Here is a 27,778-nt window from a genome sequence, read left to right as displayed (position 1 = left end):
AGGCTAGGGTTAAACTGGGTCAGCGCAGCTCGAAGGGCTGGAAGGGCTTATTCTGCGCTGTATCTCAATAGATGAATCAAATAAATCCCTTTCTTCTCACAGAAGCTGCATGACCTGTTGAGTTCTCTCTCTCTCTCAACAGTGTCCCGTACATCGTAGGTAGGGGAGGGGGAGGGCCATTGCTTTGCTGCTGCTTGTGCGTGGGAGGGGGGCTTTGGGGTTCTACCATTTTGACTGACACTCACTGATTCTTTGGGGCATTCTTCTGTTTCGTGGATGTCTGCTCAGAACAACAGTTTCATAGTGTATATTGTCCACATTCCCTGATATGAAATGGAACTGTTGAAAGATGTAGATTTTAAGTAGGAATTAAACGCAATTGGAAACAGATCTAGGATTTTTTTTACCCGTAGTTGGAGGCGCGGCGCTGGGAATCGAACCCACAACCTCTGAGCTGGCAGGGACAAGCCGGTTCTGTTTACTTCTTTTGCAAAATGGTTGCCGAGTCCGAGTTGCAGAAACCAATCGGCAGATTCGACAACACCTTCAATCGACGTTCGATAAATTACTAAAACTGAGACAGAATCACTTCAAATATATTTATGATTGATTTAAATCCGCCAGGCGGTTCTGAATCAAGTTGTCGAGGCTGCCGATTTGTATTTGACCCAGTGTCGCTCCCAAGTGCTGCTGGGCGAAAGTGCGGTTAGGAAGAAGGAGACAGAGTTCGGGCCGCCTTTCCACCCGGACAACAACCGAATCGATTTAGTTTGTGAGCGGCGGTGGCGTGTGAGCTCCGGTGGATTTCATGAGGCTGGGCGGCGTGGTCGAGACTGAGAGCAGCGGAATAGTCTAGGGAGGCATACAGGGGGCTTTGAGCATCAGCGGAGAGGCCGAGGCCCCGGCTGGGGGACTGTGGCACCAAGGTCGGGGTACGAGGCTGCATCGTTTCGGACCCCAGGGTCCAGGACAACATTGTCCCGGGCCCGGGGGTGGGGTATGGAGGCCTGTGATACCCCTGAAGAGGGAGCCCATCCTTTTAGTCATAGGGACCCCACCAACCCGGCAGCAAGCAAGTGTCACGGTACTCCAGGGGAAGTGAGGATAGCCGCACTCCAACAGGAGAGTAATGCTAACCTGATACGAGGTAGCTGCCACAGTCAGGTTAATAATAACCCGGGAGAGGCCCATCAGGAGGAGGTGAGGGTCAGCCACAGTCCTCTCAATGGTCAGTCACACCAGCAAGGAGATAATGCTAACCTGGGAGGGGGCATTTGTCACGATCAGAGTAACAACAATGTGGAAGAGGCTGATCTGGGAGAGGTGGAGGTTAGTAACTGCCACCTGAAAAGGGTGTGGCCTCGGGAAGGGAATAATACGCACGCTGAAGAGGGTTGGTGTCACAGTAGGGGTAGTACTTTACGAGAGGATGGAGGGTTCATCCCTGGAAATGGTAACCGCCGGTGTCAAGGGGAAGTGGAGGCCAGCGTAACGTTTAACTGCCGGTCGGAAGTGAAAGAGGGTGAGCAAGATGTTCACTTGCAAAATGGAAGAAGCCCAGAGGATGGAATGGGTAACTGCTTGCTAGAATTTGAGGGCTCAAAAACTGAGCTGGAGAGAGAGCAGGTGCAGGCTGGAGTGAATGTGTTGGCAGCTGAAGGGAAAAGCAGTGAAGAGACTGGGAGAACTGAGGCAGCATCACGGTGTGCAGCGGAAAGCAGGGTGCCCACACGGGAGCCTGACAGAGCATCACAAGAGGTGGGGGTGAATGAGGGCAAAGATATGTTGATGGGGAACAGAATGGAGGGAAAGGGCCCAGAAGCTGGTCTGCCTGGGGTGAATAGTCTGACAAGAGAGAAGACACTAGAAGAACAAGGGAGAAGGCAGGAAGTTTGCATGAGAGAGGAGTTCACACAGAGTGCTTCACTGGCAAAGAATTTAGAAGATGAAGCTGTTGAGAAAAGAATACAGCAGACGAGAATTGGAGAAAGTGACAGAGAGGGTAGCAGCCAAGCCTTGGAACTGAGTGTGGTGCTGCAGGAGGCTAAAAGCATCTCTGAACAGACTCCTGCAGAGTATGATGTCAAGAAGGATTTTGAACTAATTTTGGAAGCAGAGAGCAGCGTGAATTTCCAGGGGAAGGACTGTGAGGAAATGGAATTGGGCAGTGAGGAGTTACAAACAGCAGCAAGCACTGACAGCTTGTCAACATCGCCCTGTGGCAATTGGCCTTTGCATTTTGCTCCTCCTCATGTATCATTGGATGTGCTCTCCCCCCTTGGAAGCAACATAGCCCATCCGCTTGCCCTGATGCCCCCCAGCCCGGACCAGCCCGACGACTCCACATTACTCTCACCCACTGCAGACGGCCGGGGAAAGCACGCTGTGAAGAGGGTAACCTTTCCCTCAGATGAGGCCATCGTTTCTGGTGCAGTGGAACCTAAAGATCCTTGGAGACATGGTAAAGTCTAGAATACCTTATTATTTATTTTTCTGGTGGTTCTTTCTGTTCTTTACTAACCTCATGGATAATATGACCATACATTTCACTTGCCAGACCCTGTATATAATTGTTCCATGCTTCAAACTTCAAAGTAAGTCTTATAATCAGAGTACTTACAGGGCATCTCATACAACCCTGATATTCATTTTCCTGTGGGCATACTTAGCAAATCTGTAGAAGAGTAACTATAAAAAGGATCAATGAAAGATTAAATAGAGCATAGAAGGCAACAAACTGTGGAAGTGCAAATTTAAATAAGGAGAGTGTGAAATAACAAGATAAAGAGTCCTTAAAGTGAGATCATTGGTTGTGGGAACATCTCAATGGATTAGTGTAGTTATCCTCTTTTGTTAAGAGCCTGATGGTTGAGGGATAGTAACTGGTCCTGAACTTGGTGGTGCGAGTCCTGAGCCTCATGTACTTTCTATCTGATGGCAGCAGTGAGAAAAGAGCTGCATCGTGGGGATCTCCGATAGCAGATGCTGCTTTCCTGCAACAGCGTTTCATGTAGATGTGCTCAATGGTTGGGAGGGCTTCACCTCTGATGTACTGGACTGAAACCGCTACCTTTTGTGGGATTTTCTGTTCAAAGGCATTAGTGTTTCCATACCAGGCCGTAATGCAGCCAGGCAATACACTCTCAACCGCACATCTAAAGAAGTTTGTCAGAGTTTTAGATAACATGCTGAATCTCTGCAAACTTATGACAGCCCTCAATACTGTAGGTGTTAGGTTCCTAGCCTCCGTTGGTGGTGTTGTACTTGTGGAGCTGGCAAAATGTGGAGATGTAATTTCTCTTGTACCTCCCAACTGAGTTACAACCTTTTTAACTTTTTATGCCATGGACCCCTACCATTAACCAAGGGGTCTGAGGGCCCCAGGTCGGGAAACTCTGTCCTAGGTCTGAGGGAGCAGTCACCCTGCGTTCTCAGTCCAGCTCACTAAACTTGCTGAGAAGTATGTGACTATCCTAGACAGAATAATATTTTATATCATCTTACAGCTCTAAAAACCCTGGTTAGACCACAATTAAATTATTGTCACCTTGTTAAGGATGTGTAAACACTAGACAGGGTAGAGAGGACATTTACCAGAATTCTGCCGGGATTAGAGACCTTGTTTTATGAGGATAGGTTGATTGAGCTAGGGCTTTTCTCTTTGGAGTGAAGGAAAATGAGAGGTGACTTGACAGAGGCATAGATCAAGCAGAAAGGGGCTTAATTTTAAGGCATTGGGAGGAGAGTATGCAAGGTGGGTTTTTAACACAGAGTGGCGAGTGAACGTTAAGTGGAAATAGACTCCAACTACTTTCTATGTGATGTTTTAAATTTGCACTTTGAACTGAGGCTGAGGCTGTGGGCCTATTCTCACTGCTCCAGGCTTCGTGTCTACCGACTCAATTTCATTCTAAATGGTGTTGCTTGCTTTTATTCTTTACATTATTTGAGTTACATTGTTTTCTCCCTCTCTGTGCATTTGTCTGTCTTTTCTAAATGGATTCGTTCAGGTTCCTTGTTTTGTGGCTGCCGGTAAGGAGATGAATCACAGGGTTGTATAATTTGTACACACTTAGATAATGTACTTTGAATTTGAACTTAAAAGCATGAATGTTACATTTTTACACAATGTTTGCAGTGGTTTTGGCAGCAAATTTGCAGCTAGGTATGGTGGTAAAGGCAGATACATTTAAGGGACTCTTAGGCACATGGATGACAGAAAAATGGAGGGCTATGTGGGAGGGAAGAGTTAGATTGATCTTAGAGCAGGTTAAAAGTTCAGCACAACATTGTGGACTGAAAGGCCTGTACTGTGCTGTTGTTATGTTCTGTGTGTATGTACTTTGTTCATACGATCCCAACGCCTTCTCAATTTGAACATAGTGGGTGAGAGCAAGGTTGAATGTTCCGTGGCACAGTAGGGTAGGGTTAGCACAACACTTTACAGTGCCAATGGCCAGGGTTCCGTTCCCACCGCTGACCGTAAGAAGTTTCTGTGTTCTCTCCCCTTTGACTGCATGGGCTTCCTCCGGGTACTCATCTTTCCTCCCACAGTTAATTGGTCATTGTAAGTTATCCCGTGATTAGCCAAAGGCTAAATTGGGGGTTGGTGCACGGTGTGGATCGAAGGCCTGGAAGGGCCTATTCCAAGCTGTCTCTGAATAAGTTAATAAATAAATACATTGAAGACTACCCTGGTCAGATAGCTAGTGAATAACTGGCTGACGGTGGTGTCTGAAAAGAGGATGCCGTCCAAATTGCATGCCATCTTGGACAATTTCTCCCATCCACTACATAATGTACTGGTTGGGCACAGGAGTACATTCAGCCAGAGACTCATTCCACCGAGATACAATACTGAGCGTCATAGGAAGTCATTCCTGCCTGTGGCCATCAAACTTTACAACTCCTCCCTTGGGGGGGGTCAGACACCCTGAGCCAATAGGCTGGTCCTGGACTTATTTCCTGGCATAATTTACATATTATTATTTAATTAGTTTTTATATTGCTATATCTATACTCTATTCTTGGTTGGTGCAACTGTAATGAAACCCAATTTCCCTCGGGATCAATAAAGTATGACTATGAATATTGTGAGGGCCAGCAGACAACAAGGTATCATCCCCTCCTGAGCTTTTGAATCTTAACGTGTTCAAGAAGAACCTGCCTTCAGGGTAAATGCAGATTTGTTTGTTTTATTACAGTGGGCTGACGGTTTGACTGAGGTGCTCAAAATAAGTTACCTCCCTTCTTATTCCATTTATTTGAAAATTGGTACTGAGGAGCCAACTTTCTGTTTACGTTTGCTCTGTTGGGTTTAATCAATGTTACTATGATGTTGCTAGGGGTGGGGAGGGGCATGGTCACTATACATGTTACCCTGAAGGTCAACAGTGAAAAATAAATTTGTTGTGGTTGGAGATTTTAATTTCCCAAATATTGATTGGCATCTCCTTAGCGCAAGGGGGTTAGATGGGGTGGAGTTTGTTTGGTGTGTTCAAGAAGGTTTCTTGACACAATATGTAGATAAGCCTACAGGAGGAGAGGCTGTACTTGATCTAGTATTGGAAATGAACCTGGTCAGGTGTCAGATCTCTCAGTGGGAGAGCATTTTGGAGATAGTGATCACAATTCCATCTCCTTTACATATCATTGGAGAGGGATAAGAACAGACAAGTTAGGAAAGTGTTTAATTGGAGTAAGGGGAAATATAGGGCTATCAGGCATAAACTGGGAACAGATGTTCTCAGGGAAATGTATGGCAGAAATGTGGATATTTGTGTGGCGTTCTGCATAGGTACGTTCCAATAAGACAGGGAAAGGATGGTAAGGTAGAGGAACTGTGGTGTACAAAGGTTGTTGAAAATATAGTCAAGAAGAAAAAAACTTATGAAAGGTTCAAAAAGCTAGGTAATGATAAAGATCTAGATTATAAGGCTAGCAGGAAGGAGTTTAAGAATGAAATTAGGAGAGCCAGAAGGGGCCATGAGAAGGCATTGGTGAGCAGGATTAAGGAAAACCCCAAGGCATTCTACAAGTATGTGAAGAGCAAGAGGATAAGACATGAGAGAATAGGACCAATCAAGTGTGACAGTGGAAAAGTGTGTATGGAACCAGAGGAGATAGCAGAGGTAGTTAATAAATATTTTGCTTCAGTATTCACTACGGAAAAGGATCTTGGTAATTTGTAGGAATGACTTGCAGCGGATTGAAAATCTTGAACATGTAGATATTAAGGAAGAGGATGTGCTGGAGCTTTTGGAAAGCATCAAGTTGGATAAGTCTCTGGGACCGGATGAGATGTACCCCAGGCTACTGAAGGAAGCAAGGGAGGAGATTGCTGAGCCTCTGGCAATGATCTTTGCATCATCAATGGGGAGGGGAGAGGTTCCGGAGGATTAGAGGGTTGCAGATGTTGTTCCCTTATTCAAGAAAGGGAATAGAGATAGCCCAGAAAATTATAGACCCGTGAGTCTTACTTCAGTGGTTGGTAAGTTATAGAACATAGAATAGTACAGCACAGCACAGTACAGGCCCTTTGGCCCACAATGAGAGACAGACAGACTTTATTGATCCCGATGTGCTGACCCTTAAACCCTGCCGCCCATATAACCTCCCCCCCCACCTTAAATTCCTCCATATACCTGTCTAGTAGTCTCTTAAATTTCACGAGTGTATCTGCCTCCACCACTGACTCAGGCAGTGCATTTCACATACCAACCACTCTCTGAGTAAAAACCTTCCTCTAATATCCCCCTTGAACTTCCCACCCCTTACCTTAAAGCCATGTCCTCTTGTATTGAGCAGTGGTGCCCTGGGGAAGAGGCACTGGCTGTCCACCCTAACTATTCTTCTTAATATCTTGTATACCTCTATCATGTCTCCTCTCATCCTCCTTCTCTCCAGAGAGTAAAGCCCTAGTTCCCTTAATCTCTGATCATAATGCATACTCTCTAAACCAGGCAGCATCCTGGTAAATTTCCTTGTACCCTTTCCAATGCTTCCACATCCTTCCTATAGTGAGGCGACCAGAACTGGACACAGTACTCCAAATGTGGCCTAACCAGAGTTTTACAGAGCTGCATCATTACCCCGCGACTCTTAAACTCTATCCCTCAACTTATGAAAACTAACACTCCATAAGCTTTCTTAACTACCCTATCTACCTGTGAGGCAACTTTCAGGGATCTGTGGACACGTACCCCCAGATCCCTCTGCTCCTCCACACTACCAAGTATCCTGCCATTTACTTTGTACTCTGCCTTGGAGTTTGTCCTTCCAAAGTGTACCACCTCACACTTCTCCAGGTTGAACTCCATAGTTGATGGAAAAGATCCTGAGAGGCAGGATTTATGAACATTTGGAGAGGCATAATATGATTAGGAATAGTCAGCATGACTTTGTCAAAGGCAGGTCGTGCCTTACGAGCCTGATCAGCCTGGGAGACAATGTCTCCTATCCACTACATAATGTACTGGGTGGGCACAGGAGTACATTCAGCCAGAGACTCATTCCACCGAGATGCGACTCAGAGCATCATAGGAAGTCATTCCTGCCTGTGGCCATCAAACTTTACAACTCCTCCCTTGGAGGGTCAGACACCCTGAGCCAATAGGCTGGTCCTGGACTTATTTCATAATTTACTGGCATAATTTACGTATTACTATTTAACTATTTATGGTTTTATTACTATTTATTATTTATGGTGCAACTGTAACAAAAACCAATTTCCCCGGGGATCAATAAAGTATGACTATGATTGAATTTTTTGAGGATGTGACTACAAACATTGATGAAGGTAGAGCAGTAAATGTAGTATATTTGGATTTCAGCAAGGCATTGGATGAGGTACCTACCCCATGTAAGGTTCATTGAGAAAGTCAGGAGGTGTGGGATCTAAGGGACCTTGCTTTATGGATCCAGAACTGGCTTGCCCACAGAAGGCAAGGAGTGGTTGTAGACGGGTCATATTTTGCATGGAGGTCAGTGAACAGTGGTGTGTCTCAGGGATCTGTTCTAGGACCCCTTCTCTTTGTGATTTTTATAAATGACCTGGTTGAGGAAATGGAGGGATGGGTTAGTAAATTTGCTGATGACACAAGGTTTGGAGGTGTTGTGGATAGTGTGGAAAGCTGTTAGAGGTTACAGCATGACATTGATAGGATGCAAAACTGGGCTGAGAAGTGGCAGATGGAGTTCAATCCAGATAAGTGGTTAATTTACTATACATAGTTATGGGGCATTTCAATCTTGTTTCTGTTTCCATAATATCATAACATGTTTTGTATTCGTCTATGTAAGTAATGAACAAAAATATTGAAAAAGAAAAAAAACCCAGGTAAGTGTGAAGTGGTTCATTTTGGTAGATCAAGTATGATGGCAGAATGTAGTATTAATGGTAAGACTCTTGGCAGTGTGGAGGATCAGAGGGATCTTGGGGTCCAAGTCTGTAGGACACTCAAAGCAGCTGTGCATGTTGACTCTGTGGTTAAGAAGGCATACGGTGCATTGGCCTTCATCAATCATGGGATTGAGTTTAAGAGCTGAGAGGTAATGTTACAGCAGTATCGGACCCTGGTCGGACCCCACTTGGAGTACTGTGCTCAATTTGCCTGAACAGGAGGAGGAGAAGATGGCAGCGCGATGGCAGCACGCGCGGCCACTTCGGTGATGATATCTGTTATCTGTCAAGTAGGGGACCGTGCACAATGCTGATTTGATGGAGACAGACGTGAGAGTATGGAGGAACATCTGGAAAACTTCTGAAATGCCCGCTTCGGGCTGCCGCTGTTACTGTGTGGTAACCAGAATCTCCGGAGCAGAAGGCCCCGAAATCCTCAGCTTTGAGTGTGTCAGTGGCCGGGGTGAGGTCGAAGGCGCTCGGGAGGCTGTATCAGAGAGGCTGGTGGGAAGCTCAAAGTTTTCGGAAGGATGGACTCAGTGTGGGCTGTGGTCAGCTGCTTCCACGGCATCGGCAAGTTGACGGTGCTTGGAGGTTTATGGCAGGGAGCTTCTCTCTTTTGCCGCCTGCTATCGGGGACTCGGGGACTTTTGAGACTTTATTTACTGTGCCCATGGTTCGTTCTTCATCAAATTATGGTATTGCTTTGTACTGCTATAACTATATGTTATAATTATAGGTGTCACCCACTTTTCGAACGTTCGCTTTACGAAACCTCACTGTTATAAAAGACCTACATTAGCTACCTGTTTCGCTAACAGAAGGTGTTTTCACTGTTACAAAAAAAAGCAGTGTGCGATAAAAATCAGCGCGCGATAAAAATCAGCGCGCGCCTCGAGCAGCCGCTCTCTCCCGGATTCAGAACTGCATTCTCACCGGCATTGCTTAAACACGTGCCTGTGAGCAGCTGTTAGCAAGATGAGTTCTGAGGTATCGAAAAAGCCTGAAGGAGCTCGTAAGGGTGTTACACTTAGCGTAAAACTAGACATAATTAAGCGTTTCGATCGTGGTGAACGAAGTAAGGACAAAGTGAGTTTGACTTGTGGAAGTTGACGAAGATGATGTTGAAGAGGTTTTGGCATCCCATGACCAAGAACTGATAGATGAAGAGCTGATGCAATTGGAAGGAAAGGATAACAATTGAAACCGAATGCAGTAGCGACAGACCGAAAGTGAAGTCATCCAGGAACTGAACGTGAAGCAACTGCGTGAGATTTTCGCTGCAATGATGAAGTACGACTTTAATTTTGAAATGGTACGTCAGTTTAGAGCATATTTGCAAGATGATTTGAGTGCTTACAAAGAACTATATGGTAGAAAAATGCACGAGGCTAGCAGTCAAGCATACTGTCATTTTTTTCAAGCCTTCCACAGCAGACGATGAACCTCGACCTTCGACATCGAGGCAGGTAGACATAGAAGAAGATGACCTGCCTGCCCTGATCGACGATGAGATGACACCCCAGTGTCCTACCACCCCAACCCCCGGGCCACGGACAGATACCGATTCGCGGAGAATGCAGTGGTAGCCGGGAGGCACCCAACACATCTTTAAGAAACAAGCCGAAATAAACAAGCTAATTAATTAGGTGCCACTCGACATGTAATTGTCGGCCCAGATCAGAGGCGATTGCCGATTGCGTCGCCTCTGATCTGGGCTGACGTTTATGAACTGGGCGGCACCTAATTAATTAGCTTGTTTATATCGGCTTTTTTCTTATAAGATGTGCTGGGTGCGTCCCAGCTACTGCTGTACCCCTGCATACTTCGCGGATCGGTATCAGGTCGCTGCCTGGAGGGTGGGGGCCACTGCACCACCCCAAACTCCGACAACTCAGCCTAACACACCATCATCAGTGTGCTCGATGTCTTCCCGATTCCCGTAAGTGATACTACACTGTACATACATTATTGTGGGCCGAAGGGCCTGTAATGTGCTGTAGATTTCTATGTTCTATGTAACAAAACAAAAGATCAGCAGAAATCTTTAGAACTTGCTGAAGTCTTTGTTCATGTGTCCACTACAAGAAAAACACTGAATAAGAATGGTGTTCATGGGAGGACGCTGCATTAGAAACCACTGCTGAGTGATCCTTAACCCAATTGAGATGCTGTGGCATGACCTGAGGAGGGATGTTCATAGAAGATATCCCAAAAATATTGAGGAATTGAAACAGTTTTATATGGAGGAATGGTCTAAAATTCCTCCTTGTTGTTGTGCAAGTCTGATCAGTAACTAGAGGAAACATTTGATGGAGGTTATTGCTGCTAAAGGAAGTTCTACCAGTTACTAAATACAAGGTTTCACATATTTTTTCCAGCATGGACTGTGAATGATTAGACAATGTGTTCAATATGACGACTACAATTGTCTGTGTGTTATTAGTTTAGGCAGATTGTGTTTGTCTATTATTGATACTTAGATGAAAATCAGACATTTTCTGAGTAATTAATGCAGAAAACTAGGGAATTGCAAAAGGGTTCACCATCTTTTTCTTGCAACTGTATGTTCACTCCAGAACTGACAGATCAACACTTTCAAAACACCATTGGATTCTTCATTTTTCGCTTTATGTAGAGCTTTTCTATTTTTTCCATTAACTTCTGTTGATTACATAAGAGAGATCACTTCTCAGAACTGTCCGTGGTGTGCAGAGACCTGTGCATCACCTGGGAACCTTCCCAGCGTCTTGTGGAATTTTCCATCTGTGACATCATGTCATCACTTGAAAGAAATTCAGATTTTGGAGTTTTTCAGATAACAGGTACTCAACCTACAGTACGTGTGAAATCTGCCACGGATTTTCAAGCTCAGATGCTAAAGGAGGTGGATTGGGCATTTTATTGATTGGAATTGAATTGACTTTATTTCTTACATCCTTCAAAACATGAGGACTAAAAATCCTTACATTACATCTCTGTCTAAATGTGCAATTTATAATAATTTATAATAAATTGTATGTACAACAGGACGGTCAATCTAACATAAAAATACAATTGTATCAGCATGAATTTGTCAGTCTGATGGCCTGATGGAAGAAGCTGTTCCGGAGCTTGTTGGTCCTGGCTTTTATGCTGCTAGAACAGTTTATGGTTGGGGTGACTGGGGTCCCCAGTGATCCTTCAGGCCCTTTTTACATACCTGTCTTTGTAAATGTCCTGAATCATGGGAAGTTCACATCTACAGATGCGCTGGGCTGTCCACACCACTCTCTGCAGAGTCCTGCGATTGAGGAAAGTACAGTTCCCATACCAGGCAGTGTTGCAGCCAGTCAGGATGCGCTCAATTGTACCTGTGTAGAAAGTTCTTGGGATTTGAAGGGCCATAGCTTTTGCAGAAGGCATTACCCCAGAGGTTCGCCTACTTTTTTGAACTTAGACTGTGACTGTTCAAATAGTGTACTCAGTATTGCTGAGAAGAAGTACAATTGTTTGTATGTTATTAGTTTAGGCAAATTATGTTTGTCAATTATTGTGACTAGTGCATATCAGACCACATTATGAGTAATTAATGCAGAAAATTAGGTAATTGCAAAGGGTTCACAAACTTTTTCTTGCAACTGTATGCTGCTAAACTGCATGCTGACTAGATAAAAGCAAAGATCTATCTTGACAAACTAAAAATTGAAGGTAATTGTGAATACTCAGCAGGCTGGTTGCAGAAATTTAAGGAAAGACATTAAATTTTAATTCTGATTCCCATTCTGACATGTCAGTGTGTGGCCTCCTCTTGTGTCATGATGAGGCCACCCTCAGGATAGTGGAGCAACACCTTATATTTCATCTGGATAGCCTCCAACCTGATGGCATGAATATCAATTTCTCCTTCCGGTAAACACATTTCCAGCCTCCCACTCCTCCTCTATTCCTCATGCTGACCTTTTACCTCTTCAAACCTGCCTTTTGCTTCCCCTAGGTGTCCTCCTCCTTCCCTTTCTCGTACAGTCCACTCTCCTCTCCTGTCAGATTCCTTCTTCTCCAGCCCTAGACTTTTCCCACCAACCTGCCTCCACCCGCCACCTTCCAGCTAGCCTCCTTCCCCTCCCCCCCCATCTTTTTATTCTGACTTCTTCCCCCTTCCTTCCCAGTCCTGAAGAATGATGTTGGCCCAAGCATCGACTGTTTATTCCTTTCCCTAGATGCTGCCTGACCTGCTGAGTCCCTCCAGCATTTTGTGTGTTGATTTAAAATTTTAAAACATCTGCTGATCACAAAAATCTAGCAACAGAACAAGTTTACGGTGCTGATAGTTGTTATAACTTACATAATGGCATTACATTTTCAAAGTGTGACTGATGAAAATCTAACACCAGAATGCTGATTATTTTTATACCCTACATAAAACCTACAAAAAAGTAAAATACAAACACACCCAGAAAGCTGGAGGAACTCAGCAGGCCAGGAAGCATCTATGTAAAAGAGTACAGACGACATTTCAGGCCAAGACCCTCCTTCAGGACTACAAATACAGTGTATTGTAACCTTTTAATCAAAACACTGCATTATAGGTAGAGACCAAAAGCCTGCTGTTGTGTGTTATTGTTCAACAGCTGATTCCGGTATTCTTCCGATGGTGCTGTGCTGCTTTTGTTACCCTGCACACATTATATTTTCATTGCATTAATGGTATGTAATGTTCTTTACTGTTAAGTATATATCTGTGATGAACAAGTGTAAGACAAAGTCTGCTTACCCATAGCACATAAACTCACAGTTGGAAATGATGGCTATCTCTTTATATATTCCAAAATCCAAAACACTTCCCCCCCCCCCCCCCCAAGCATTTCAGATAAAGTGTACTCAACCTACATAAGTTAATCAGGTTCAGATTTGTTTATCATATGTACATTGAAACATTCAGTGAAATGTGTGGTATGTACCACTGTGCTTTATACCCTGGTTTCAAGAAACATTTCCTCATCTGTATATACATTATATGGTTATATACATGTATATAGTGAAATGACAACAAACTTGACTTGTTAACACAAATGACACATTTCAAATGGATCACACACAAACAACAAACTAAAGTGCATAAATTAAATATTGTAAGGTACAGAACAAATAGCTGGTGTCACTTTGAATACGATGCTGCGGGGGTTTCGGAAGCCTAATGGCCTGAGGAAAGAAACTATTTTCCATCCTGACCGTTCTTTTTTTTTGTGTAAGATGTTAGAAAGTCTCCTGCCTGATGGTAGAAAGTCAAAGAGGATGCTGGATGGATGGGTGGATCCTTGATAATACCAAGGGCCCTGCATAAGCAGTGCTGCTGATAATGTCCCCGATGAATGGTAGTGAGATGTCTGTGATCCTCTCAGCCATCCTCAGTCCTTTGTAGGGGCGTCTGGTCAACCAGCACAACCTAAAGATGTGGTGGGGACAAGTGTGCCAGTATAACATACCCACAATGTTCAGCAGAACAACACGAGTGGCAACAATAACACAACAAATCAAAACAACATCAGCAATTAATTAGTCATGATTGTCTGGTGGAGCAGACTCGATGGGCTGAATGGCCTAATTCTTCTGCTATATCTTATGGACATAGGTGGCTTACCCACCCCTGTCTGGGAGGTAGATGGCCATGTTTGTGAGAAACTTTGTGCCTCCGGCCAGTGTTTCACTCAGTTATTTGAGGATGTCAAAGAGTGAAATGCCAAACAGTGAGTGTTGTGGGTTGAGGAACAGGAAGAGGGCAGGCACCATAAGATATAGGAGTAGAATTAGGCCATTTGGCCCATCGAGTCTGCTCTACCATTTCATCATGGCTGGTCAATGTTTCCTCTCAGTTCCAATCTCCTGTTCTCTTCCCCGTATCCCTTCATGCCCCTGACCAGTCAAGAATCTTTCAACCTCTGCCTTAAATATACATAAAGACTTGGCCTCCACAGCCACCTGTGCCAACAAATTCTACAGATTCACCACCCTCTGGCTAAAGAAATTCCTCCTTATTTCCATTCCAAAAGGATGCCACTCTATTCTGAAGCTGTGTCCTCTGGCCCTGGACACTCTCACCATAGGTAACAGCCTCTCCCCATCCACTCTATCGGGCCTCCCACCATTTATTAGGTTTAATTATGTCACCCCTCATTCTTCTGAATTCTTGTGGCCCAGAGCCATCAAACGTTCTTCATATGACAAGTTGTTCAATCCCGGACTCATTTTCATGAACCTCCTTCGAACCCTCTCCAGTGTCAGCACATCCTTTCTTAGATAAGGGGCCCAAACCTGCTCACAATACTCCAAGTGCTTCACCCGTGATTCATAAGCCACAACATCACATTCTTGCTTTTATATTCATTGTATCATTTCTTAATGCATGTATGCTTTTCTAAATGACAATAAAAGAGGACTGAGTGTTCTCATAATCTAAATCTATATTCTAGTCCTCTTGAAATGAATGCTAATGCCGCTATTGCCTTCCTCACCACCTGCAACCTGACTCAACCCAAATCCATCCTTTAAGTTGGACCCAGTCACGCTCCTATCTCGAAATAAGAAGGCTCTGACTTCAACCCCTCCAGCTGTCAACTGAGTCTGAAAGGCATGAAACAGAGTCCTTGCATATATATGAAAGATTCCACATAACTGTTTGAAAGAAGTTCTTTTTCCCCGACTATTATTTAAACCTTGCTGAGTAGTGCTTGGATTATCCAATCACCATCACATCTGTTTTTAGAATCTTGCTGTGCATAGATTGCCTGCCACATTTCATGACTTTGTTATGTGTAAAATGCATTGGGATATTCTGAAAGGGATATAGAAGGTGAGGACTTTTCTGGGGGACTGATTCGTCAAGCACCTTTGCATCATCCGTCACGAGCGGAACTTCCTGGTAGCCAAATATTTTAATTCTCATTCCCATTCCGATGTGTTGGTCCAAGGCCTGCTCTTGGGCCAAGATGAAATCACCCTAAGGGTGGAGGAGTAACACCTTGTATTCTGTCTTGGTAGCCTTCAACTCAATGGCATGAATATTGATTTCTCCTGGTAAACAAATTCCACCCCCCTCACCCCTCACTCTGACCTTTTACTTCTCACTTTCCTGTCACTTCCCCTGGGTCCCCTCTTCCCCTATCAGATTCCTTCTTCTCCAGCCCTTGACCTTTCCCACTCCCCCGCCCTGCCAGCTTCACTTTCCAGCTAGCCTCCTTCCCTTCCCCTTGCCCCCACCAAATTGTGTTTGTCTACTGCTGTGACTTGGGGTGAATATCAGACTACATCATGAGAAATTAATGCAGTAATTGCAGAGTTCACAAACTTTTTCTTGCAACTGTATGCTGCTTAACAGCATGCTGACCATGAAACAAGCAAAGATCTATCATGACAAACTTAAAATTGAAGGTATGTGTGAATATTCAGCAGGCTGGTTGCAGAAATTTAAGGAAAGACATTAAATTTTAATTCTGATTCCCATTCTAACATGTGGGTGTGTGGCCTCCTCTTGTGTCATGATGAGGCCACCCTCAGAATGGTGGAGCAACATCTTACATTTCATCTGGATAGCCTCCAACCTGATGGCATGAGTATCAATTTCTCCTTCCGGTAAACACATTTCCACCCTCCTCCACTCCTCCTCTGTTCCTCACACTGACCTTTTAACTCTTCTCACCTGCCTCTTGCTTCCCCAGGTCTCCACCTCCTTCCCTTTCTGGTACGGTCCACTCTCCTCTCCTGTCAGATTCCTTCTTCTCCAGCCCTAGATTTTTCCCACCAACCTGGCTTCACCTATCACCTTCCAGTTAGCCTCCTTCCCCTCCCCTGCCCTCCCCTGCCCTCCCCCCCAGTCCTGAAGAAGGGTCTTGTCCCAAAGAGTCAACTGTTTATTCAGTTCTAAAGATGCTGCCTGACCTGCTGAGTTCCTCCAACATTTTTTGTGTGTTGCTTTGGATTTCCAGCATCTGCAGATTTTCTCTTGTTTAGTCTTTTTTAGTATCTGCCCAATCTGTACAACAGTGATTGAAAAATAGAAATTTCGCAGTAAGTCACTGACTGGAAAGTGTAATGGGGTTGAGTGTTTTCTTGTCTGAGGCTAAACCAGACTGTTGCAACTTTAATTGTTTTGACTCGCTCCAAGCTGAGCTCTTTGACCCTGTGTACTTGCTATCGGCCAAGCCTCTAGAGTTACTTATTCCAACAATCTCCTGGCTGGCCTCCCTCCTTCCGACCTCTGTTATTAAAAAAAAAGGCTTCCAAAACTTGTTGTTTTCATCTTAACTCAAAACAATTCCCTTCCTGCCATCTATCTCCCCCTGTGTTGTCTCCATCATGTAGCAATTTTAAGAAGTCCTTTTTAAAAAAAAATTTAACAAATGAAGAATAAAGAATGTATAAAAATAAATATATAGTCATAACAAAGTACAGCACAGAAACCAGCCCTTTGGCCCAACTAGTCCATGCCAAACTATTTAAACTTCCTACTCACAGCAACCTGCACCAGGACCATAGTCCTCCATAACCCTTCCATTGAGTGGCAGAGCAGACTCCTTGGGCCAAAAATGACCAAATGCTGCTCCTCTGTCATCTGGTATTGTCTTAGCACCTAAACAACAGGAATTCTGCAGATGCTGGAAATTCAAGCAACACACATCAAAGTTGCTGGTGAACGCAGCAGGCCAGGCAGCATCTGTAGGAAGAGGTGCAGTCGACGTTTCAGGCCGAGACCCTTCGTCAGGACTAACTGAAGGAAGAGTGAGTAAGGGATTTGAAAGTTGGAGGGGGAGGGGGAGATCCAAAATGATAGGAGAAGACAGGAGGGGGAGGGATCGAGCCAAGAGCTGGACAGGTGATTAGCAAAAGGGATACGAGAGGATCATGGGACAGGAGGTCTGGGAAGAAAGACAAGGGGGGGGGACCCAGAGGATGGGCAAGAGGTATATTCAGAGGGACAGAGGGAGAAAAAGGAGAGTGAGAGAAAGAATGTGTGCATAAAAATAAGTAACAGATGGGGTACGAGGGGGAGGTGGGGCATTAGTGGAAGTTAGAGAAGTCAATGTTCATGCCATCAGGTTGGAGGCTACCCAGACGGAATATAAGGTGTTGTTCCTCCAACCTGAGTGTGGCTTCATCTTTACAGTAGAGAAGGCCGTGGATAGACATGTCAGAATGGGAATGGGATGTGGAATTAAAATGTGTGGCCACTGGAAGATCCTGCTTTCTCTGGCGGACAGAGCGTAGATGTTCAGCAAAGCGGTCTCCCAGTCTGCGTCGGGTCTCGCCAATATATAAAAGGCCACATCGGGAGCACCGGACGCAGTATATCACCCCAGTCGACTCACAGGTGAAGTGTTGCCTCACCTGGAAGGACTGTTTGGGGCCCTGAATGGTGGTAAGGGAGGAAGTGTAAGGGCATGTGTAGCACTTGTTCCGCTTACATGGATAAGTGCCAGGAGGGAGATCAGTGGGGAGGGATGGGGGGGGGGGAACGAATGGACAAGGGAGTTACGTAGTGAGCGATCCCTGCGGAATGCGGGGGGGGGGGGAGGGAAAGATGTGCTTAGTGGTGGGATCCCGTTGGAGGTGGCGGAAGTTACGGAGAATAATATGTTGGACCCGGAGGCTGGTGGGGTGGTAGGTGAGGACCAGGGGAACCCTATTCCTAGTGGGGTGGTGGGAGGATGGACTGAGAGCAGATGTACGTGAAATGGGGGAGATGCGTTTAAGAGCAGAGTTGATAGTGGAGGAAGGGAAGCCCCTTTCTTTGAAAAAGGAAGACATCTCCCTCGTCCTGGAATGAAAAGCCTCATCCTGAGAGCAGATGCGGCGGAGACGGAGGAATTGCGAGAAGGGGATGGCGTTTTTGCAAGAGACAGGGTGAGAAGAGGAATAGTCCAGATAGCTGTGAGAGTCTGTAGGCTTATAGTAGACATCAGTAGATAAGCTGTCTCCAGAGACAGAGACAGAAAGAGGAGGGAGGTGTCAGAAATGGACCAGGTAAACTTGAGGGCAGGGTGAAAGTTGGAGGCAAAGTTAATAAAGTCAGCGAGTTTTGCATGCGTGCAGGAAGCAGCGCCAATGCAGTCGTCGATGTAGTGAAGGAAAAGTGGGGGACAGATACCAGAATAGGCACGGAACATAGATTGTTCCACAAAGCCAACAAAAAGGCAGGCATAGCTAGGACCCATACGGGTGCCCATAGCTACACCTTTAGTTTGGAGGAAGTGGGACGAGCCAAAGGAGAAATTATTAAGAGTAAGGACTAATTCCGCTAGACAGAGCAGAGTGGTGGTAGAGGGGAACTGATTAGGTCTGGAATCCAAAAAGAAGCGTAGAGCTTTGAGACCTTCCTGATGGGGGATGGAAGTATGTAGGGATTGGTCATCCATGGTGAAAATAAAGCGGTGGGGGCCAGGGAACTTAAAATCATCGAAAAGTTTAAGAACGTGAGAAGTGTCACGAACATAGGTCGGAAGGGATTGAACAAGGGTTGATAAAACCGTGTCGAGGTATGCAGAAACGAGTTCGGTGGGGCAGGAGCAAGCTGAGACAATAGGTCGGCCAGGACAGGCAGGTTTGTGGATCTTGGGTAGGAGGTAGAAACGGGAAGTGCGGGGTGTGGGAACTATAAGGTTGGTAGCAGTGGATGGGAGATCCCCTGAGCGGATAAAGTTGTCCCCTGGTCCTCACCTACCACCCCACCAGCCTCCGGGTCCAACATATTATTCTCCGTAACTTCCACCACCTCCAACGGGATCCCACCACTAAGCACATCTTTCCCTCCCCCCCCCCCCGCATTCCGCAGGGATCGCTCACTACGCAACTCCCTTGACCATTCGTTCCCCCCCATCCCTCCCCACTGATCTCCCTCCTGGCACTTATCCGTGTAAGCGGAACAAGTGCTACACATGCCCTTACACTTCCTCCCTTACCACCATTCAGGGCCCCAAACAGTCCTTCCAGGTGAGGCAACACTTCACCTGTGAGTCGACTGGGGTGATATACTGCGTCCGGTGCTCCCAATGTGGCCTTTTATATATTGGCGAGACCCGACGCAGACCGGGAGACCGCTTTGCTGAACATCTACGCTCTGTCCGCCAGAGAAAGCAGGATCTCCCAGTGGCCACACATTTTAATTCCACATCCCATTCCCATTCTGACATGTCTATCCACGGCCTCCTCTACTGTAAAGATGAAGCCACACTCAGGTTGGAGGAACAACACCTTATATTCCGTCTGGGTAGCCTCCAACCTGATGGCATGAACATTGACTTCTCTAACTTCCACTAATGCCCCACCTCCCCCTCGTACCCCATCTGTTACTTATTTTTATGCACACATTCTTTCTCTCACTCTCCTTTTTCTCCCTCTGTCCCTCTGAATATACCTCTTGCCCATCCTCTGGGTCCCCCCCCCTTGTCTTTCTTCCCAGACCTCCTGTCCCATGATCCTCTCGTATCCCTTTTGCCAATCACCTGTCCAGCTCTTGGCTCTATCCCTCCTCCTCCTGTCTTCTCCTATCATTTTGGATCTCCCCCCCCCCCCAACTTTCAAATCCCTTACTCACTCTTCCTTCAGTTAGTCCTGACGAAGGGTCTCTGCCTGAAACGTCGACTGCACCTCTTCCTAGAGATGCTGCCTGGCCTGCTGCGTTCACCAGCAACTTTGATGTGTGTCGCTTGTCTTAGCACCTATTTGTTCTGCTGTTATCAGTAATTTGTTTTATCATTTAAAGGTTGAGTGTTTTAGTGATAACAGCCATGACAACAGTTCAGTTAGGTGGAAAACCTGAACCAAGGTTTTGGAACTGAATTTCCATTTCTCCTAAATTGTTCAAAGACATAGGAACAGAATTAGGCTATTCAGCTAATCAAGTCTACTATGCCATTCCATCAAGGCCAATTTATTATCTCCCTCAACCCATATTATCAAGTTCCTGTCACCCTCCGCTTTGGCCTCCACTGTTGAGCGTGACAAGGAATTACACAGATTCATCTTTCTCTGGAAAAAGAGCCCCTCTGCTCTATCACTCTCATTTAAGTCCAAACAGTAAAAAACAGAAGGAAATGGGGTAGACCACTCAGCTCCTCAAACAAGCCCCATCCCTATCATTCTTTACCATGGTTGATTTGCCTGGGCCTCGTCTGTGTCAGTTTCTCTTCAATCCCAATTCCTTCAAAGAATTTGTCTCCTACCTACTTAAAACCTTCATCTCCTCAACCCACTGGGGTAGTAAGTTCCATACATGTGTGGTAGCGTTGTGGTTAGGGTAAGGCTTTACAGCAGTTGGAAGATCCGGATTCATTTTCTGCCACTGTCTGTCAGGAATTTGATTGTGACCGTGCTTGTTTCCTCCTGGCGGTCTGGTTTCCTCTCATACTCCAAAGATGTATGTGTTAGGGTTAGTAAATTGTGGGCGTGTTGGTGCTGAAGGCGTGGCGACCTTACGTATCTTCAGTCTGTCTTGGCCATTGACACAAATGATGCATTTCACTGTATGTTTCAATGATTAGCTTTGTCATATGTACTTCCAATCTGTCTAACCCCTAATCTCTCCCCCTGTGAGGAGGAATTCCTACACGCCTCAGGTTTAAATGATCACCTACGTATCTTGTAAATATTAGCTAGGTACTTGTTTACTGACTCAGCCTTGCCCAATTGCTTAATCTTAGTTCTGCCAGTTTATTTGCTAAACAAAATATTTTTAAATTATTGCCTGCAGCTATATATTGAAGCTTGTGTCTTGTACAGGAATATAGTGATACGGCTTGGAAACTGGCCCTTTGCCCCATCAAGCTTGTACTTATTGTCTATTACACCACTGGGGTTTAGGGCAGTAGTGAAGGTCCTCCAAGTCTGATGGTGTCCAGGACTTCCTTTGTCTTGTTGGTAGCTTCCACTCAGTTTTCACTACTACCAACCATGCAAGTCCTGGGTGGAGATTCAGAAATAACAGTTGTGCTCAGATGTAGAAGGATTCTTCTTGTAACAGTTTTGTTTGACCAGTCAGGGTTGTTAGCCTGAGCTGAACCCCCGAACCTGGAGGACTGGTGGACTACTGTTAGTCTGGTCTGTACCCTTTGACCTGTTTGGCATGGGTGACCCTACCAGGAGCCAAATCATAAAGCCCTGACATAGCTCTCTGAATCATTGGGGCATGCAAGGTTGTGGTCCTTTTGGAGGATCACTCATCAAGCTTGTGTTGACCAATAAATTCCCATTTGCACTAATAGGTAAATGTGTGGCAGCGCAGCATGGTGTAGTCACATAGCAGTTAGCACATCAGTTAAAGTGCCAGTGATCACCAGTTGGGTTTCAATCCCACCACTGCCTGTAAGGAGTTTGTACATTCTCCCAGTGACTGTGTGAGTTTCCCCTGATTGTTCCAGTTTCTTCCCAAAGTCCAAAGGTGTACAGTTATTAGGATTAGTGAGTTGTGAGCATGCTATATTAGGGCCGGAAACATGGCGACACTTGCAGGCTGACCAGCATATCCTGGCTGATTTGATTTGAAGCAAGCAACGTATTTCACTGTATGGTTCGATGTATATAAGTCCCATTTTTAAAATGCTTTTGTCATTCCCATCAACTCTGCCTCAGATTCTAACCCTCACTTGTACACTTGGGACAATTTACTGTGGCCATTCAACCTTCCTACCTACACAACCTTGGGATATGGAAAAAAAAATTGGAACGCCAGAGGAAACCCATCCGGTCACAAGGAGAACGTGCGACCTTCATACAGACTGACTAATGTCAGGATAGATCCCTGATCTCTACTTCCCTCATGGTCAAGGGGAGAACATACAGACAGCGGTGAGAATTAAACCCCAATCTTCCAATCGCTGGTGCCATAGAGCGTCATGCTAACCATGCCATGTATCCATGCAGTGATGCAGCAGCTGTGGCGGTATACCACTGCAACCCAACCTTGCAGTACACAACCAATTTACGCAGGGGGTACAGTGTAATCTTGTGGCCGCATGTGGATTTTTCAAGGTTGCAGGCTCAAGGTGGATTTGTTATCTTAGTATGTGTGCAGTATACAACTCTGAGATTTGTCTTCTCCAAATAGCCACAAAACAAAGAACCATGGAAGTTGTTCAAAGAAAAACATCAACAAAAAACAAATCATGTAAATGGCACCAAGAATATCAACCCCACTCTCCCAGCTCCTTGCACAAGAAATAAATCATGCTAAAGGTAACAAGAAAATCAAACCCAAACCCCTTCTTGCACAAAAATATAAAAACATAAAACTGAAAGAGTCCAAGCGAACTGTAGTCCAATTAATAACTTGCAGATTGGAACTTAAGTGCTATCCTGCAACAGCATCGAGAGAGAGTGAGAGCATTTGAATGCAGGGGCCTTCTCTCAGGGGCAATGAGCAAGAGACTGTCACACGCAGACACCTTCCTCTGGCAGTACTCGCTTGCCTTGATGTTTCAATCTTCCTCAAAGCATTAATCGACAAGATCAGCAAAAAAAAATGGAGTCGATCATGGTCTCTTAGCTTCTGGGCCTTGAGGCCACTCACCTCCTGGAATCTTCTCGGAGATAGCAAAGTGCAGCTCACTCAACGGATCTTCAAACTGTAGATCACAGGCCCTAACACAATGACCTCCTCTCCCTCTAGAACAGAGGTTCCCAATCTGGGCTTCATGGATCCCTTGGTTAATGATAACTCCTGTAAGAGAAACACCTGTTGATCAGAAGCCATGTCCTAATTGTAATGAAAGACCAGTCTTATAACATTGTAAACCTTAACTGCACTGTGAAAATGCCAAAGCTTTGCAACTGAAAGATCACATTGTTTTCTCCCCTGAAGTGCCTAATCTTGTTCGGTTAGATATAGATTTTATCTCTCTGAAATGAGGTAATTCATGACATACCAGCTATCCAAAATATGTGATACAACACCTACTGAGTTTTGTAGCTATTTAATGTTAGCCAGCAGGTTTACAATTGTGGTGTAATGGCTATCACGTCTGCTTCCCAATCAGAAGGCTACCTATTGAAGACCTTCAGAGCTGTGCAAAACTCTTGTGTAATATGCACTATGCTAACATTTGTGTAACATTTGCACAGTACTGTATTGGTCCACGAGTTTGTAAATCTGGCAGGAACAGAGGATCACGCAAACACGAGGAAATCTGCAGATGGTGGAAATTCAAGCCACACACATCAAAGTTGCTGGTGAACGCAGCAGGAATGTTGGGAATGGTGAGGGTTGAGTGCCACAGGAGAGGTGTGGGACAGGTGGCAGAGGAGAGTGCTGGGGTGCATTTAGCACAGGTACAGACACCCAGCCCTGAGACACCAGGCAAGGTTATTTGATTCCGAACATTTAGTTTATTGATCATTACAAAATGTCTTTCTGGTGCTTCCTCCCCCCTCCCCTCTCCCCTTTTCCAACCATGATTCCCCTCTCCCTGCCCCCTTCCCACTCTCAGTCCACAGTAGAGACCCGAATCATAAGAACATAAGAAATAGGAGCAGGAGTAGGCCATCCGGCCCATCGAGCCTGCTCCACCATTCAATAAGATCATGGCATATCTGGCCATCGACTCATCTCCACCTACCTGCCTTTTCCCCATAACCCCTAATTCCCCTACTATGCAAAAATCTGTCCAACCTTGTCTTAAATATATTTACTGAGGTAGCCTCCACTGCTTCATTGGGCAGAGAATTTCACCACTCTCAGAATCAGGTTCATCAGCACTCACATATGTCATTTTTTTGGTAGTAATACAGTGGAATACATAAAATTACTACAATACTGTGCAAAGGTCTTGGGCACCCTAACTGCAGGTGTGTGTGTGTGTATATATATATATATATATATATATATATATAATTTTTGCACAGCGCAGAGAGTTGAGCACAAAGATCTTAACCAATGCTATAGTATAGGGCAGAAGGAGTGCTGCAGTGTTAATTGTCCTTCATGTGACAGAAGGATGAGGCAACTTGTGTTCTAAATATAATTTATTTGCTTATTTATTACTATTGTCAGTGTATATGCACAATTTGTCTTTTGCACATTGGTGTTTGTCAGTCTTTGTTCAATTGCTCTATTTAATATCAGAGAATGTACACAATCTGAAACCCTTACTCTTCACGGACATTCACGAAACAGAAGGAAATCCCAAAGAATGAATGATAGAAAAATGTCAGAACCCCAAAGCCTCGCTTCTCCCACCCCCCAGCCCATGGACAAGCAGCAGCATAGCATCAGTCCTCTCCCTCTGCCCACTTAGAAACATAGAAAGCCTACAGCACAATACAGGCCCTTCGGCCCACGGAGTTGTGCCGAACATGACCCCACCTTAGAAATTACAGGACTTCCCCATTACCCTCTATTTTTCTAAGCCCCATGTACCTATCCAAAAGTCTGTTAAAAGACCCTATCGTATCCGCCTCCACCACTGTCATCGGCAGCCCATTCCACGTACTCACCACTCCCTGAGTAAAAAAAACGCCTCTGACATCACCTCTGTACCTACTCCCCAGCACCTTAAACCTGTGTCCTCTTGTGGCAGCTGTTTCAGCCCTGGGAAAAAGCCTCTGACTATCCACACAATCAATGCCTCTCATCATCTTATACACCTCTATCAGGTCACCTCTCATCCTCTGTTGCTCCAAGGAGAAAAGGCCGAGTTCACTGAACCTGTTTTCATAAGGCACGCTCCCCAATCCAAGCAACATCCTTGTAAATCTCCTCTGCACCCTTTCTATGGCTTCCACATCCTTCTTGTAGTGAGCCGACCAGAACTGAGCACAATACTCCAAGTGAAGTCTGACCAGCGTCCTATATAGCTGCAACATTACCTCTCGGCTCCTAAATTCAATTCCACAATTAATAAAGGCCAATACACCTTATGCCTTCTTAACTACAGCGTCAACCTGCGCAGCTGCTTTGAGTGTCCTATGGACTTGGACCCCAAGATCCCTCTGATCCTCCACACTGCCAAGAGACTTACCATTGATACCATACTCTGCTATCATATTTGATCTACCAAAATGAACCACTTCACACTTACCTGGGTTGAACTCCATCTGCCACTTCTCACCCGGTTTTGCATCCTGTCAACGTCCCGCTGTAACCTTTAACAGCTTTCCACACTATCCACAACACCTCCAACCTTTGTGTCATCAGTGAATTTACTAACCCATCCCTCCACTTCTTCATCCAGGTCATTTATAAAAATCACGAAGAGTAGGGATCCCAGAACAGATTCCTGAGGCACCACTGGTGACCGGGACCGATCTCCATGCAGAATATGACCCATCTACAACCACTCTTTGCCTTTTGTGGGCAAGCCAGTTCTGGATCCACAAAGCAATGTCCCCTTGGATCCCATTCCTCCTTACTTGTTTCAGCAGGAAGCATCTGGCCCCACCCACTAAGCAAGCAATAGCAAAGCCCCCCCAAAGAGACCATCTCTCCCTCTCCCTCTCCCTCTCCCTCTCCCTCTCCCTCTCCCTCTCCCTCTCCCTCTCCCTCTCCCTCTCCCTCTCCCTCTCCCTCCCCCTCTCCCTCCCCCTCTCCCTCCCCCTCTCCCTCCCCCTCTCCCTCCCCCTCCCCCTCCCCCTCCCCCTCCCCCTCCCCCTCCCCCTCCCCCTCCACAGGGAGAGATCGCTGTTACAATGCCGCAGTCTTCAGCGTTGTTTATTCAAGCTCATCAAACTCGACAGCCAGCATACTTGGTGTGTAGCTTTTCATTGTGAAAATGTTGTTGCTCCTTTTCACGCCTTGTGGTGCATCAGGTGGCATTTTTTGCCATTTCCTTAGCATTTGTCTGCTTTTTAATGGATGGCAAGTACGCAAGGAACCGTCCAAATTTGAACCCGGACCATTTGCCTCGAAGTCCAGTGCTGATGCCACTACACCACTGGCTGACTCACTTCTCATTGATTCTATTGTAAATCTTTGTTCTACTGTGAATGCCTGCAATTCAATGAATGTCAGGCTAGTATATGGTGACATATACTTACTTTGGCAATATATGTTTTGGCCTCTACTCTCCCAGCTAACACGGCTTTAGAAAAAATCTCCAACATTATTTTCAGGAAAAGCCAGAGAGTTGATCTTATGACTTCAGTAATATCTGTCCCTTAATTATTAATGTGGCAGTTATTATGTTGCTGTCCATGAGGCTTGCACTGCACAAATTGTCTGCCTCCTTTCCCAGATTACAATGGATCTGAAACACTTCATCGGATCTTTCACTGTACCTATGTTCATAAATACGTGGGTCATCGCGAAAGATACTTCAGAAATGCCAGTCTCTGTCTTTCGCTAGTCTCCTCGGTCTCCATAAGCTGATAAGTTGTTGACTTGAGAGGAAAACCCAGGGGTAATGCGTGTACTCCGTTAGTGTGTAAACACATAACAGATTTAGTGATGTTGTCTCTTCAAAGCACATTTCACAATTTTGAATGCAGGTAGCCAACGCTATTCCATTTTGAAGTTGAAAGTAAGTTTATTAGAAAAGTATATGTTACCACATAAGTTCAAAGGTTCTATGGTTCCATTTAATATCAGAGAATGTATACAATATACAACCTGAAATTTTTATTCTCCACAGACATTCTTGAAACAGAAGAAAAATCCCAAAGAATGAATGACAGAAAAAAACGTAAGGACCCCAAAGCCCTCTCAACCCTCATCAACCCTCCCCGCTTCCCCTCTGCCCTCTTATTCCAGGTGAAAGCATCAGCCCCCCCGCCCCACCATCCAAGCAATAGCAAATCCCCGAAAAATACACCATGTTCTACAGTCCCTGTACACTACTGTCCATCCCAACAGTTCGACAAGTCATAGGCTCTGTCTGTCATTTTGACAGCCATCTTTAGCAACACATCCCGCTTGGTGGCGCAATAATATCAGCGCCAGATTCCGGAGCGAAGGTTCCCGAGTTTGAACCCAAGTCAGGTTGAGCGTCAAGCTAGCAACTTGGCCTTGTAAAAACAAGAATAGCTTGCTACGGAAACACCGTCATGACGATGCTCCGATAGCTCCACTGCTGAGTTAAGGGCTCCTCTTCTTCTCTTCTTTAGCAATGTAAATTTATTACCGAAGTACATATATGTCTCTATATACAACCCAAAGATTTATTGTCTTATGGGCATACTCAACAAATCTCTAGAATAGTAGCTATAACAGGATCAATGAAAAATTAGCTAGAGTGTAGAAGACAACAAGCTGTGCAAATGCGATATAAATAAATAGCAAAAATATTGAGAATGAGATACAGAGTCCTTGGAAGTGAGTTCGTAGGTTGTGGGAGCATTTCAAGTGAAGTTGAGTGTCGCTATCCCCTTTTGTTCCAGAACCTGATGGTTGAGGGGGAGTAACTGTTCTTGAAAATGGTG

General features: G+C 45.2%; 1 protein-coding gene across 1 annotated transcript in view; it reads left to right on the top strand.

Annotated features, from left to right (window-relative positions):
* The first annotated feature begins 719 nt into the window (after positions 1–719).
* ppp1r37 (protein phosphatase 1, regulatory subunit 37) overlaps positions 720–27,778 on the top strand; it is a 150,866-nt gene continuing 123,807 nt past the window's right edge. Inside the window, exon 1 of the mRNA XM_072274543.1 lies at positions 720–2,461. Coding sequence (XP_072130644.1) covers positions 1,000–2,461 — 1,462 coding nt within the window. The 5' untranslated portion in view covers positions 720–999. The remainder of the gene's footprint in view (positions 2,462–27,778) is intronic.

Source organism: Mobula birostris, chromosome 12 (assembly GCF_030028105.1).
Source record: "Mobula birostris isolate sMobBir1 chromosome 12, sMobBir1.hap1, whole genome shotgun sequence".
Classification (NCBI taxonomy): domain Eukaryota; kingdom Metazoa; phylum Chordata; class Chondrichthyes; order Myliobatiformes; family Myliobatidae; genus Mobula; species Mobula birostris.
Note: the sequence above shows the minus strand (reverse complement) of the source record. Positions and strands in the feature narration are given on the sequence as shown.